This window comes from Rhopalosiphum padi, chromosome 2, assembly GCF_020882245.1.
Source record: "Rhopalosiphum padi isolate XX-2018 chromosome 2, ASM2088224v1, whole genome shotgun sequence".
Taxonomy (NCBI): Eukaryota; Metazoa; Arthropoda; class Insecta; order Hemiptera; family Aphididae; genus Rhopalosiphum; species Rhopalosiphum padi.
Window position 1 is genome coordinate 26,735,516 of NC_083598.1, and position 15,758 is coordinate 26,751,273.

Sequence of the window (15,758 nt, forward strand, 5' to 3'; positions counted from 1 at the left end):
GAAAATATGCATACACCACTTAAATCCATTGAATATGTATACAATTCCTTAATATAAATAAACATCATTTTGTATGATATAAACCTAGTAAAGAAATAATAAAAGTATTATATATGTATATAATATATACAGGATGATTCTTTTATCATTAAACACTCATTGTTTCAAAAAGTGTTGACTTTTTTTTTTCACTCTTATATTTAAAAGTGAAATCACTATCAACTTTTAATTTTCAAATGGCAAACTATGTTTAAAATATTATAAAATTATAGGGCTATTTTTTTTTTTATGAATTTTAACATTAAAATTATTATTTTTCATTAAACTGATAGCTGCTCAAAGTTGGGTGGTTTAAGGATTTTAGGTATTCGTCCTACTGGTTATTACGGTTGCGAGACATTGGTAACTACAGGTACAAAGTTCATCAATGCGTCAATACAACTTTGAAAAGCTATATCTCATTAAGAAATTAAGAAATAATAAAAATTTGAAGTCACAATTCATAAAAAAAAAATAGCCCTATAATTAGTACATTTTAAATATAGGTTATCATTTGAAAATTAAAAGTTGATAGTGATTTCACTATTAAATAAAAGGGTGAAAAAATTAAAACTTCATATAGTTTGAGAAAAGCATGAAACAAAATATTTTGAAAAAGAAAAATGAAAAAAGTCAATACTTTACGAAATAATGAGTATTTAATGATAATAGAATCACCCTGTATATATTTATATATATTAAATAATTTATGTTATTGTATTATATTATTTGTGTAGATATTTATATGTAAATGTAAAATCATTATTAAACTAAGTAATTTAAAAACAATATCTAATATATTTATTATTTATAAATATTATATTAAATTAATTAATATAATTTATTTAAATAAAATAACAACATGCATTTATTTGTTGACAAGAATATTTATAATAATCTAATTAACACTGGTTTTAACTAAATAATTTTCACAATCATCCAATAATTCTTGCATTTCAGGATAAACAGCCAAATTTTTAGCTTCTGTAAGCGGCAACCATTTGTAATCCTGGTGTTCATTAGACAACACTACTGGTGTATCAGGATTAATTAAACGAGCTAACCAATAAGTGACTTGTTTGGAAAATGGTTTATCTTTTGGATCATACTGTAAAAAATAGGATAAGTTACATTGAGTCAACTAAACTAAACCAAAAATAATAATAATAATAAAATATTAAATTAAATTAAAGCTGTTCAAACTACAATTTAAGATATAGTTTAGATTTTTTTTATTTTATTTAAAAACCAATAATATAATCTAATTTTGAATTTTCCAACTAAAAAAAATATGTATTATATTTTTAAGTTCTAAACTGAACCTGTATTATTTGATTATTATTAATGGCATGAATAGGCATGAATAATATAATTTAATTTTTAAAGTTATACCTATATAATTATAATGAAAAATATATTTTTACAATAAAATATATAATCATAAGCCCTAATAATAATATAAGACATACAAATAAAAAACTTAACTATGTATATTATGGGTAATAGGAAAAAAAGGCAACTGAAAAAAAGCAATATGAAAAAAAGCAAAAAGATAAAAAAGCAATCGACACATTTTTTGATTTTTTCAAATACTTTTAGTGACTCAATATTAAATGAAATACCAACAATATTTTACTTTATCAAAGAAATATATAAAATATACATGGTTATTTTGTAGCTTTTGTAACCCTTTCCCCTTATCCTCTACCATTAACGTTTTATTTAATTTGTAAATTTTTTTTAATAATTTTTTTAATTATTACCTACAGTATGGTATATAGGTAATATAATATCAAATTATTTTGGCGATAGAAACATAAATTGTTTTTCTAAAGCTCTATAGTTACGCCTTTAAGTATAGGTAGTAGTTATCTACTAACATACAGTTTAATTAAAAGCTTGGATTTATAATTGTAAATTTATTATTAGATTTAAAGGTATGTACCACGGTCTGCGACTTTTGTTGAAACTCGTGCCACTTTTACTGACAACCGATTGGAAACCATGAGACACTAAGCAAGTGATTATTTGCGATTAAATACCTATATGACTCGTAAAATTGTAAAGGACAACAATAGTGAAATGTTTTTAATAATTTATAAATTTATGTTTTATATTGACGTAACATCGATGTTGAGCAATATGCAATATACATTTAATTTAATATTATAATTTAAAATGTGTTCTAAACGCGAAAAACATTAATTTTACTACATATAGCTTTTTGCTACACCTATCTATATGCCTTTTTTTCTTTTTACTTTTTTTCCTAAATTCATATTATGTGTAGAAAAAAATTTACAAATACTTAAACAGTAAAAAAGTACACATTATAATATCTCTTTTGTACCAAGTAGGTATGAAACAAAAATCAACTTCACTTTAAAATATTAAAAATATATTTATAAATTTAATCATCTGAATAATTAATTTTTTTGATAACAAAATAAAAACAATACTGAAATTTGATTAAAATACTGGTTAATATACTTATGGTATAAAAATAAGAAGTCAAATATTAAATATCATACACAAATTTACAAAATTAATGACTGTAAGTACTTGTTTTTTTGAAATGATTTTAGCGAGAACATGAAAGATTTTTTTAATGGCGTTTTTAAATCTTAACAGATTATTGAAATATATAAATATGTATATAATAGAAAGGCAAAATGAATGCAGCATTAATAAAGAATATTGTAAGTTTCTAATGACCAACTTCACTTCAAAAGCTGCATCTTAATATTTTTAGAAGAAATTTATTAAAACATAATATGTTAGGGTAGCAGCATATGGAAGCAAATATAGATCATAAATTATATCAAGAATGTGCAACTAGATAGAAAGGTACTTAGAATTGTTTAAAAAAAAAAATGTTTATTGGTTCCAGAAATTAAAGCAAGTCATTGGAAAATGTTAAGAATGACCTAAGGCACTAAAAAGCCAAAAGAGATGTGTAGAAGATATGATTGAACAGAAAACTGCAGAGTATTCTTATAACACTTAAATAGGATAAATTAAAAATGACGCAAGAGTCAACATTACATTATTAACATAATATAAAAAGTTATGAAGTAATGAATTGTGTATAACTATCCAAAAAATACAAAACACCACATAATTTATCACAGGTTGTCACAAAACAACTAATACCTTCAAAACTTTTTCAAAATTATGATCAACACTAAGGTCTTTCACTTTAATACCAGCTTCTTCATCAGTTTCTCGAATAGCTGCATCCATGTTGGATTCATTTTCCTCTAAGTGACCTATGAATAACATAAGTCAATATATTGAACAATTAGATGAATCATGTTTAATTGTTAAATTTATACCTTTTGGTGGAGTCCAATGATAATTTGCATAAGAAGCTTGCATAAGTAAATACTCAATTATTTCATCACGGTTTTTTCTGTAAACTACGAATCCAGCAGCTCTTCTTAAAGCCTTAGCCATGGTTTAATTTTAAGTTCTATCAAATACTTAGATTCTTATAATTTAATTGAAATTGTTAATGTAGTTTTATAACTAGATACAACTTAAAAGGTTGTTGTATAAAGTAGTTAAATATTTATTTTTTTTGTAGATAAATAAAATACTAAATAAAGAATAATAAGTTAAAAAAGATAACGTTAATCAAAATAATCTAAAACCGTGGTATCAGCCATAGATAAATACAAAATGTAGCATAAATACATATTATACACATATTTTACTTGTTTTCCGTTTTGTGTATGGTATGGTATCAACAGTATCAGCCGGTAGTTTGAATAAATTCAAACTCCCAATATAAAAATTTTTAAAGCGCCTCTTAACCCTTAACTAACTTAGCAGTAAGCAAATATCCGAGAGAACAATCCTTCACCCATAAGGCCAAAACTATATATCTTACGTTTTTTCACGCGAATTTTTAAACAACTCACTGCTACCAATAGCCACCATCTGACTTCTCCATTTTTATTTATGATTATACTTATACGTTACAATATACGGATAAATTATAATAATTAATAATTATATTATTGTTTAAACGGGAATATTCAATAATGCGACCACGGGCGTATGGTAGCGATCCCTTTCCTTGAGAATTTCCTCAACGCAACCTTTAAGGGCAAGGCCGGATTAAGGGGGGGTCTAGCCAGGGTGGAAGCCCCGGGGCCCTCTAAAGTATCAAAGTAAAAGGGGACAACAATTCAAGGTTTTGAAAAGCATATTTTGTTAAAAGGGCCCAAATGAAATTTCAGCCCCGGGGCCCAATATGTTCTTAATCCGGCCTTGTTTAAGGGCTTTGCCCTTTTGCTGAAATTATTGTATACACATTTTTAATACTATTATACTATTTATACTTATATAATGTACTTATGTACATATAGACATAAAGTGCATATCGTATCATGAACTGTCACAGAACTTTGAAAATATGTATCCACCTTAACTATTTCCAAAATAAACACGAACACTTCAAAGTTCTTATTTTGAATTTACATTAAGTAATCACAATAAGTACCCCCGTGCTAAATCCAGGCTTAAAGGGGGTGTGAGAGGTATACATATATATATATATCATCCAATAAGACCGCAGGGGCCAATAGCCATTTTTAATACATTATTATATAATTTTTATTTTAAATTAACCATCTGAATTTGTTAATGTTCATACACCCGTATAATAATATATTTTCAGATTTTTAAATAGAGATAAAATTGAGCGAAATTGTTGGTATCTTAAAAGAGGTTGAACGAACTTATCTTAGATACACTTTATTTATAAAGGGCGCTTAAATGAATCTTGGTAGTTAGTACCAGGCGCGGAATCTTAAAGTAAATTTAAAAAAAATACTTTTATTATTAAAAAAAAACATATCAGACTCCTTAGCGTCTGGGACTGGTGATACTGGGCTCTTTGATCCGTCTTGTATAATATACATTATACAATCATATTATGATACGCTACTATTTATAAATTATATCTATGACTAAGTATAGAATGGACTGATTTCAAAATATTTATTATTATTAAATAAATTTATCAAAACAATCTTAAAATGTAATATAATTAATTATTAAATGTTCTCTAGTAGAATATAGTACATCAAGTCTTTGAATAAATGCAACATAATTTATTTTTAGTTTTGTATATTATATCATATTATAGCTAGAATAATCACCAAAATGTGAATCAAAAAATTATTCAAATGCCTCACCAAACTGGAAAACTAATTGAAGACCTCCATGAAAAAAATTAAGAAAGAATGACGCTATAGTATATGGAGGTTATCTGTGACTACTCTATAAAATAAATTATGCAAATCCAAGGTCCCATTTAAATATTAAATTAAAAATCCAAATATCTAGAAAATAAAAAAAATATACTTAAATATTTTTTAGATTTAGTAAAAACCTACTTAAAACTTGTTTTAAATGTTCAAGCCAAAGCCATTAGAATTGAAAATAGATCAAATTTTTGAGTTTTGTTAAAATTTAAATTTCATACGTATAAAAAAAAAGACATATATTTTTAATTGCTTTAAAAACCACTTATATGAGAAACTGCCAACTTTTTTTTACAAACTTAAACATAATAAATCAATTGAAAAAAAAAAAAAAAAAATTTCAAATATTTATGAATATCCAAGGGACAAAAGATTTTGAAAATTATATATTATTGTCTAGTATATAACAATAAGAACCAGGTATCTACAATTTTTCATTTTTGAATAACAATTTCCATTTCCCATTACACCTATTTTTTTGGGACTATTTTGAAAAATACTGGTAATTTTTACATTGACCATTTTCAATCAGAAATAACCTTAAAGTTGAAAATTAAACATTTTTTCTAATCCAAAAAGACTTCAGACACAGAAAACTAATAATAAACAAACTGTTTAGAATTGATTTTAAATTATTTATTATTTAGGACTTGGCTAGTAATAAATTAAAATTGTAAATAAATTAATTACTCCAACTAAAATCGTACTTGATAAAAATGAATCAAATTCTATAACAAAAAAACATTGTGCAAAGAATATAACATGCAAAATTATCTACAATCAAATCAAAATTAAATAAAATTGCTTGGTAGTTTTAACACCAAAACATTGAGTAATCCTAATCAGTCCTAATCTAGGCATGACAATAATTTTCAATATTTGAGTTGGTTCTATCATATTATAAATAATAATATGCATTAAATAGTTAAGATAAATTATGCTAACTTTAGATCCGCTGCTGATTATCGATTTTTTAATTACATTTTAACACATTAAGAGTAAATAATATAATATTTGTTGACTTATGATTTGAACTATAAATAATAATCTTAGTCAGTACTCAACAAAAGTAAGTACTGAAAAGAAAAATATTATGTATTATAAAACATTTACATAATACCAATAAGTCCAAATACATATTATAAATTAACCGGTACAGCGATAAAAGTATTGAATTATTATTTTAACATAAATTTCACACATTTGTTAATAACATTAAACAGGTATACTATATACTATATTTTATTTCATTTTAAATTGTTAAAATGATTTGATAGGTATATTAATCAGACTTGTATAGTTTTGTTTTCATTTGAAATTACATTTTTTTTTTTTTATTATTTATTTAAACATTTTTTTTTTTTAAATTCTTGGACAACAAAAACGCATAGAACGCAATACAACATACTTTGTGTCATAAAAAGTGGAACATTTTCTTGATATTATTCACCCAAATAGAATAACACATCATTGATAAAAGTTAAAATCATAATAATGATGAGAACAAATTATTATTTATATGGCGATGAACACGATCTATTAGTGGTTGGATACCTGAAATATAAAATATACATTTTATTAAAAAACTTATGAACATATTTTTAAATAATATTTATTATAAAAATAATAATGATTAAAAGGATTTATTAACAAAAATTAAAGCAAATCATACAGATATTAAATATATATGTGGAATTCAAATTATTTAACACATTCACATCTGCGTACATTTCAGAAGTCGGGCAGGCGCTACCAGCCGCGTAAATATTACACTTGTGAAGATCAGGCAAATTATAAACATAAAAATGCCGGGAAATCAAAACCCGCTGTTTGTTGTTGTTCTAGATGTTCTGATAGTTATACTGAATGGCCATACTAAGTAAAATAATCAATCACAACCAGCCAAATATTTTAAATAACGAATAAAAGTAATTATCTTATGACGATTACGGGTCGTCATCGGCTTGTAGCGCCCGACATCAAATGACGACTACGCATCGTTATCGAAGCTGAACGTGTCAAATAAGATTTATAAAGCTACAATAAATATATTTTTAATAATAGATTCGTGATCATATCAACAAAAATATAAGTATAATATTTTCAATAAATTTAAAATAAGTTTTTAAATTGATAACAAAAATTATAGATTTTGACAAAGTTTGAAATAAAAAGAATATAATTAATAGTTAAAAATATTTTCATAAAATCTACTTAATACTTAAATAATTTATTAATAAATATTTTACCTTCTTTAACTTTGTTGTCTAACATCTTTGCAATAAGATTATAGCGATTAACTTTGGTCATGGCTGTTAAGTATTCTACAATAAGATCTAATTCATGATTGGGATCAAATTTCTGGTTTAGGGTTTCCAAAAACTTGGACATGATTTCTTCATCCAAATTTGTACTTATAACTAAATAAAATACAAAGTCATTAGATATTAATTATTTAAGATAATCAAGTATAAATTAACAGTAATACAAATAAATTTTAAAGACATTTATGTGTTAAAAGTCTAACACCATAGGCGTAACTAGTCCTTTAAGTTAGGTCCTTCCCGGGCTAAATTCCTAAAAAAATTTTTTTTATATTGTAGGCAAAAATAAAGTTAATACTAATATGTTTATTAGCACATACATTTACCCAACAATTCTGGGGGAGGGGGCTAAAACCTACCCATGTTTCCAATGTTTCTATAGTTCTGTTATGCTTATAACTTGCTTGATAATTAAAATAATAATAAAAGTCTACATGATGCTGTAAATAATAATCATACTTTTATATTTTAAAATAGGTCTATTTTTAAAAATAATAAAGTAAAATAGATCATTCAGAATGTTTTGCTATGCTGACCACACATGCTTGACATCCTTTAGATAATTTTTAATGTTCATGGTTTTAATACTTATATAATCTTATTTTTTATTTACAATACATTGCAAGTAGTAAATGCATTTAACATTTTAATTGAATGTTATAAAAAGGATTTTAGTCTTTTATATCCTAACACATAACATAGTCATAACTACAAATATTAATTCTCTATGATTTGGGCACTCATTATTCAGGTTTGCAAGTCATGTATCAATATGTGAAAATAACAATAATGATAGTACTTACCCCTAGGTAAATCTTTTGGTTTAATACTCCGCAAGAGTTTATGATATAATTCATAATTATTTTTTTGACTGGCTATTTTCCAGGTTTGTAAAAATTCTTGAACATTAGACACTGGTTTTATATTTATTTCGTTGTTATCACAATTTTTACAGGGAAATTTATCAATTCCGTTGATTTCTTTACCATTCATTTTCTGAAACTCACAATATAATTTTTACAATAGTTTGAATATAATTATAAACAAAAGTCAAAGGACTAAATTCTAACCTTTGAATTATAATGACCATTCATTTTAGCTGAGTTAATTCCATTATTGCAAATTTTCTGAAATATACAATAATATAAATAAAATTATCACAGTAAAGTAAATAAAATTATGATATAATGTCTGAAAATTAAATAAGAACCGTTGGATTATGATGACCATTTATTTTAGCAGAGTTGATTTCAATAACGTTCATTCTTTTCGGTTTTTGAGTTTCTGGAGCTAAAGACGCAGACAATAATACAGGCACAATATCAGGTGTTAAAAATTGCCAACGTTTCCTTGGTCCTTCATTTTTAAACATTTTGTGACGACCCCATTTTTTTTTACGCTGCTGCCACTCGTGCCAAGGACACAATTGACAAACACATTCTGTTAAACATCCAAAAGAATCGGCTTCATAAACATACTCAACACTGTCTTTGCTTAACTCAGAAAGTTCCATGTAAGACACATGGAATGGGTCTTCTATATCCCATACAGTTTCATCATAGTGCCTAGTTATTTCACGAACTCTAGAAAAAGAAGAAATTATAGAATAATAAAGTATGATTTAATAATTTTGTTATTTTAATATAAATATTACCTAATTAATTTTTTTGGATGCATATTTGTAATTATATTTTTTAATTCTTTCACAGAATTGAGAGCATTTACATTGTTACAATCATACTTTAATGTGGATTCAAATGATCTTAATGCCTATCATAGAAAAAATACAATACTAAATAACTATAACTGATAAACAATTAAATAAGATATGTTACAAAACTTACTAAGCAGTACATGGATATAGCTTTATAACATGACCCTCTTCGATAATGTGCTTTTATATTTCTTGGGTCACTTTCAATCACTTCTCTTAAATCGTCCAATGCTTTTTCATGTTTTTTCAATTTTATAACTAAAATTTATAAATACAAATATTTAAAATAAAATTTTCAAGTAAATTTTTACTTTTTTGAATGACTATATACATTTATAAATTCATATTCCAAAGCAAATATTATAAGGAGTATATTAATGTATAAAAATTAAATTTTGGAAGATTATTTAAAGTATGGACAGAGTAGTAGACCAACATTTTGAGGGATATTTCTTGGTTAATCTATTATGCTTATCTATACAAGTTATAACTTATAAGTATTTAAAAATTAAAAATTCATGAACAAATTTACTAACATTTTTTGCATCAAGTATATACTCAAAAAAATATTGCTCTATAATAAGGAGTTACAAAATTATAAAACAATAAAAAAATATATATTTTTTCAAAAAGTTGTTATTTTAGATACATGAAAAATATTCAAAACATAGTTATTGAAATAATAAGGGTTCTTGAATCAAAAAATCAACTGGTACAATTATTAATACTTAACAATTATAAAAATTATAAAGTGTATTTATAATGCAAAATGAAAATAGTATAGATTTTAGTAAAAAATGAAAGAATATATAAACTTTTAAATTTTAAAATTTCAAATTATGCTTACAGGACATAGCACGATTGTTTCTTGCTTCAGGTGTTGAATGAATACTAATACTAGTATTGTAATGACAAATCGCTTCTTCGTAATCATTTGATTTAAAACATTCATTTCCCAGTTCTTTTTCTCGCATAGCCAAGTCTTGAGGTTTAAATGTACCACCTAAAACAATTAAGATGTTTATTTTTACAAAATATTTAGAATTTTTAAGAAAGCTGAATGATTGCCAGATATTTTATTTTAAATTATTTATTTAGAATGTTTAAATTTAAATAAAAATAAAATTTAAAAATCACCAGTTTCTCAGAACTTGATTTCAAATACAAGTCTTTGTGCAATCACTAAAATTAATGTATATAGTTAATATCTTTGTATAATATATAATAATATATTCTTTATTTTGTAATAAAACTTGAAAAATTTATTTATTGTGAATAGTTAATCTTGAATAATAATTTTTACTTTAACATTACAAGCTAAGTAAAAATATGAGATAACATAAAGTAATTATAAATAAAAATTACTTAGTTTTATACAATAAGAAAAAACTTATTTAAATTGTAAGCATTTTAAAAATTCATTTAATATAAATATCCAATTGACATTTTAGAAATAGAATATTTATTTTGACTAGAGGCCCCCCCATCAAACTCTCTATTAAAAATAAAATAAATATGTGTAATGTTGTCAGAATAGCAAGAATGATACAAATTTTTGATGATGTATCACTTACATTTAGACATTGTATCTACATAGTTCTTCATAGATTTAACTCTATCATTAAAACTTTTTGAATCATTCAATCCAACTGACAAACAATTTGAATTCATATTTTTTTTCTTATGCGCTTGTAACTTGTCAATCTTTTCTTTGTTATCCAACTTCATTATTTCGACATCAGGATCATATTTATCCCATTTAGAATATGAGGCTCCCAATGGTTCATGTTTTACACTTGATTTTTTGTGCATTGACAATTCCTGTTCAGGCTAAAAAGTAAATATATTTTAATAATTTATTTATGTGGAAGAAAAGCTAGTATAATCGATTGTTCTCAATGAATTTTAACTAATAATAATACCTTTTCACTATTAAACATTGATGTTAAATCAATAGATCTTCGAACTGGTGGTTCACTGTGCCCATTCATGAGGCTTTTTGAGTTTTGCCTTACAGATGACAATTCTTTTTCTCGTTGATTTGCTTTTTTTATCCAATTCTAAACAATCAAGTATATTAATTAGTTAATTTATTTATTAATTGATTTTGAAAGTTAAATAATATATTGAATAATCTAAACTTATTTTAGCGTAATATGTTTAGACTTTGTACATTCAATTTAAGTGAAAATCACTAGAATTTAAAAAAAAAAAATTGGTATAAATTGAATAGTATCAAGATCCAATATACAAGTCAATATGTTTGACTAATATATCAGTCCTGTAACTTCTTAAACACTCAATTTAAACTAATAAGTTTCAATGCATTCAAATATCTTCCTTAAAAATCTTTAAAATGTTTAACAAATTGATGATTTTTTTCATTATTTGTAGCTAATAAAAAATAAGAAATAATACAATAATCATTTGTACAACATAAAACAAGGTTTTCTCCAAGATGGTACCAAAAAAATGGCCAAAAGTAACATATTCCATTTTACTCATGCATCATTCAATTATAACAATAGTATTGTAAAACTACATTAATTATTAGTTATAATTGTCAAAATTAATTAATTATTCTAATGGTTAAAAATATAGAAAATGTTTAACTAAATAGACAAGTTGAAATATAGTGTAAGAACATGGTAAAAATGTACTATAACTTGAAGAAATACTGACTATTTTTTTCCTTATTTTTCAACAATTTATATATGTTTAAGTTTTTATACTTACAGCCACATCATTAAGTTCATCATCATAATCTTTGTTTACTGATAGATCAGAAGACTTTTGAGCAAAGCAAAGTTTTCTATTCAATATTGAAGCATCTGGTTTAATTTGGCGTAGACGAGTTTCAGTTGCCCTCAATAATGCAGGATAAAATCCTTCTTCTCCAGATCTGAAATTGTACATATTTTGTTACTAAGTACACTATTTTAGTTTTTAAAAATATTTCCAATGGTTTTGGTTTAATGTTCACAATTGTAACTGATTGTAGGCAATGGCACATACAAGAGGAGGGATGGATTTAGGGTGAAGCCCCCTTCCAAGAAAAAAAAAAAATAATAATATTTTTTATATTATATTATATTTGCCAATTTGTTATCTATTTTTAAACAATTCATAAGGTACAATCAAATTTGAAGAAAATAATATAATTATGAATGAGCCAGTGGTTTTCAACTTAAAAACTATATACAGAAAATGTCTACATATTAGCAATGACGAGTTAAAAATTGAATTTCAAAAGGTTCTTAGAGGAAATTTCTCTTCATAAATGGCTTAGATGAATGATAACTAAAATTATATTCTTAGTTCAAATATATATATTTACTCTAGTTTTGACACTGGTACTTAACCACTATTGATATATTATTACATTATATTATAAAGTAGGTAGGTAATAGACATATTATATGATATATATATACACATATACCCTATCCTACAGGATAAAATAAACATAAACATTATAAAGTTAAATTTTAATCATAAAATAAGTAGATATTTAATAAAAATAACTTGGTGGTCAACCCTTATAAACTAAAAATTCTAAAATATGATAAGCTTTCTACTTAAAATAACATTGTAACCGCATGAATGAACTCTGTCTTACTATAGCATAACATATGTGCATTTAGTAGATTCAATTTTGTGTGGGAAGCTTTAATATTAGAGTAAAAAAAAAATTAAAGACAAGAATATTATCTGTATTTAGGTACTTATTAGTTATTAAAAATTAATAATATTAGCTAAAGTTTGGAATGTTCCTACATTTAAGTTTGATAATGGGTTCAAACTAAAATTTAAGCTAATAATACAAAATTTGAAATGCTAAATGTAAATTTAGGTTTGTTAAATATTAATAAAATGAAATGATACACACAAATGAATCTACCTAAGTTTAACTAATTTTATCAATAATAATTTAGAAAACTTGAAAAAAGTAAGTATCTACCTAAATATTAAAATAAAAATGCAAGTGTTTAAACTAATAATGGATAAATAAGATAATTATTTTATACCTATTGGCTATGGCCATAGGTAAATATATAACTAATAATGGGTTTTAGATACATTACTAAATTATCTATCTAGGTATACACAGGTATAAAGTAATATTATAAATTATATTAACTAAAATCATAACAACGAGACAAAGAGTTTCAATTATATTTATATATTTAATATGAAAACTAGTAATGATTACATAAGAATATGATGTTCAATAACAAAAAATAAGCATAACTACAGTTCATTAAAACTGTAATTGTTCCAATATGCTTCACTATTATAAGCTTAAATTAAAAAGAAAATTAGTGGATTTAGATGGATTTGGTGGATCATTTCTTTTTTAGTGTACTAGACAAATACAATAACGTTTAAATACTCTGAACATAGAATGATAGGATGAATTAACCTAACAAAAACATTGAACTTACTCCAATATTTTAATGATGCGTTTCAATAATTTTGGATCCTCGCAAGTCTTCACATAGTCGAAGTCGATATCGGCCAGGGGAATACCGTACTTTTCGAACAGTGACCGGTTCTGGTTGACGGCCATTTGGTCCATGACGTTCATGTTTGGCAGTCGAAAACTCACATTGTGTACAGTCGGGCGGTCATTGGTTAACGTTAAGAAACAAGACGTACCTACAAACGAATATTAAAAATTGATGAAATACGGGGGAATATGTATTTGAGCCACAACGAGTAGAAACGATTTTTTTTATAATATCACTAGATTTTAATGTTATAAAAATACATAAATGTTATTTTTGGTTTCAGAAACAAATTTGAAGAAAAAACGTGAAACGAGAGAAAGACATCGGAAAACATATGATTATCAACAAGGAAAAAAATATAAATGATAAGACGTGCGAATTCGTAGATAAGAGAAAAATGAACATGTAACGCTATCTTGATGACCCATGTCCAGGCGCGTACACAAGGGGGATTTTAGCGGTTCAAACTTCCCCCCTCCCCGAAATTTCAGGAAAATTATTAAATATATTTTTATAGTGCAAAAGTGGTTTCTGTCAATAAGGAAGATAAATATAATTTTAGTTTTATTCACATTTTGATTAGGTTATAGGTTAGGTTAGATCATATAAGTATGAAAATGTATAACTTAATCTCCCTCTCAAATACTTTTTTGTTTACGCACCTGCCTGAATCCATAAAACTGTATTTAAAATAGTTGCAGACTCACTGATACCACTGATACCAGTGATACCTAGCCACTTGGGTATAATAGATCAATCTGGTGGCAGTATTGTGGTAAACAGTTCCCACCCGTTCTTTGTTTTTTTTTGGCAAAAATAAAAGGTATAATAGATCAAAACAAAAACATTCCGTGTAAAATTTGCTAAGTAGGTAAAAAAAATATTAGTCATTTATTAGATCTTTAAGCACTATAAAAATGTGATACCTATCGTGAATAAATGCAGTGGCACCCACGTAGAGTACCTATCAACTTTTATAGTAATAAAATAATAACCAATGTGGTTTTAACAATTAGGTTAAATAACGCGTTATTGCAAAGGTTCAGATTTGGTTAAAGTCTGCGCAACATGTCATTTTCTTACCCATATTATCATATTGTTATTAAATTATTATTATTACTATATACTGTACGCTACGGCTACATCACGTGCCTACTAAAGGATCTGATTGTCAAAATGTTCCGATCATATACCTTGTTGTTTATATTATGAATAGTATTTAAAATCTTTATCTGTGGAAATAGTACATTTGGCCTAATGATAAATTTCAAATTGAATGAAAATGACTATTAATTATTATTGTATCCAATATAGTGCCTGTGCCGGCTGTACCTACCTGAATCTTAAGATGGATCGTGGAGTATAAAAATCATATGAATAAAATACATCCATTTCAATAGTAATTGGTATTTTATAGTATTTTCTATTCAATATCAATTATTATACATGGACCAATAGGTGTATTGACTATTGAGTATTGATATACCTTGACTTGGACTGTGTGATTTGATCAAACCGACGAATAAAAAATGGTACTCAAAACCATTATTGGTTATAATTTTATAAATAGTACCTACTCTAATATAATACTTTAATATATATACTATTACTCTATACTACCAAAATAGATGTATTATATTCATATGACTTGTATATTCACCATCCAAGATTTACTTTGAGACTCGGGTAGGAGATATAGTTATTACTAGGGCTGGGATTTTAATGCCCTAAAAAACCCCGAAAAATGTCCTAAAAAAAATGCTTTTATGATCTAAAAACTCTAAATAATGCCCTAAAAAAACTCGAAAAATGCCCTTAAAAAATACATATTTTTAGTATAAATCTAAAAAAAAAGTTGTACACATAGACTTAATCTCATAGACTTTTGGCATTTTTA

The 15,758-nt window shown here is 25.2% G+C and overlaps 2 protein-coding genes across 2 annotated transcripts; both read right to left on the bottom strand.

Moving 5' to 3' along the window:
- Nucleotides 1–814: 814 nt before the first annotated feature.
- Nucleotides 815–3,672, bottom strand: LOC132919271 (bis(5'-nucleosyl)-tetraphosphatase [asymmetrical]). The gene is made up of 3 exons (XM_060980700.1): nt 3,375–3,672; nt 3,193–3,308; nt 815–1,147 (listed from the first exon to the last, which is right to left on the bottom strand). Exons 1-3 carry the CDS (start codon nt 3,493–3,495, stop codon nt 938–940), a joined length of 447 nt encoding a protein of 148 aa, XP_060836683.1. The 5' UTR covers nt 3,496–3,672; the 3' UTR covers nt 815–937.
- Nucleotides 3,673–6,538: 2,866 nt separating this feature from the next.
- Nucleotides 6,539–14,198, bottom strand: LOC132919269 (uncharacterized). The gene is made up of 12 exons (XM_060980697.1): nt 13,796–14,198; nt 12,087–12,252; nt 11,273–11,410; nt 10,925–11,180; nt 10,198–10,353; nt 9,481–9,608; nt 9,291–9,406; nt 8,847–9,219; nt 8,707–8,763; nt 8,440–8,632; nt 7,562–7,732; nt 6,539–6,866 (listed from the first exon to the last, which is right to left on the bottom strand). Exons 1-12 carry the CDS (start codon nt 13,936–13,938, stop codon nt 6,799–6,801), a joined length of 1,965 nt encoding a protein of 654 aa, XP_060836680.1. The 5' UTR covers nt 13,939–14,198; the 3' UTR covers nt 6,539–6,798.
- Between the last annotated feature and the right edge of the window lie 1,560 nt (nt 14,199–15,758).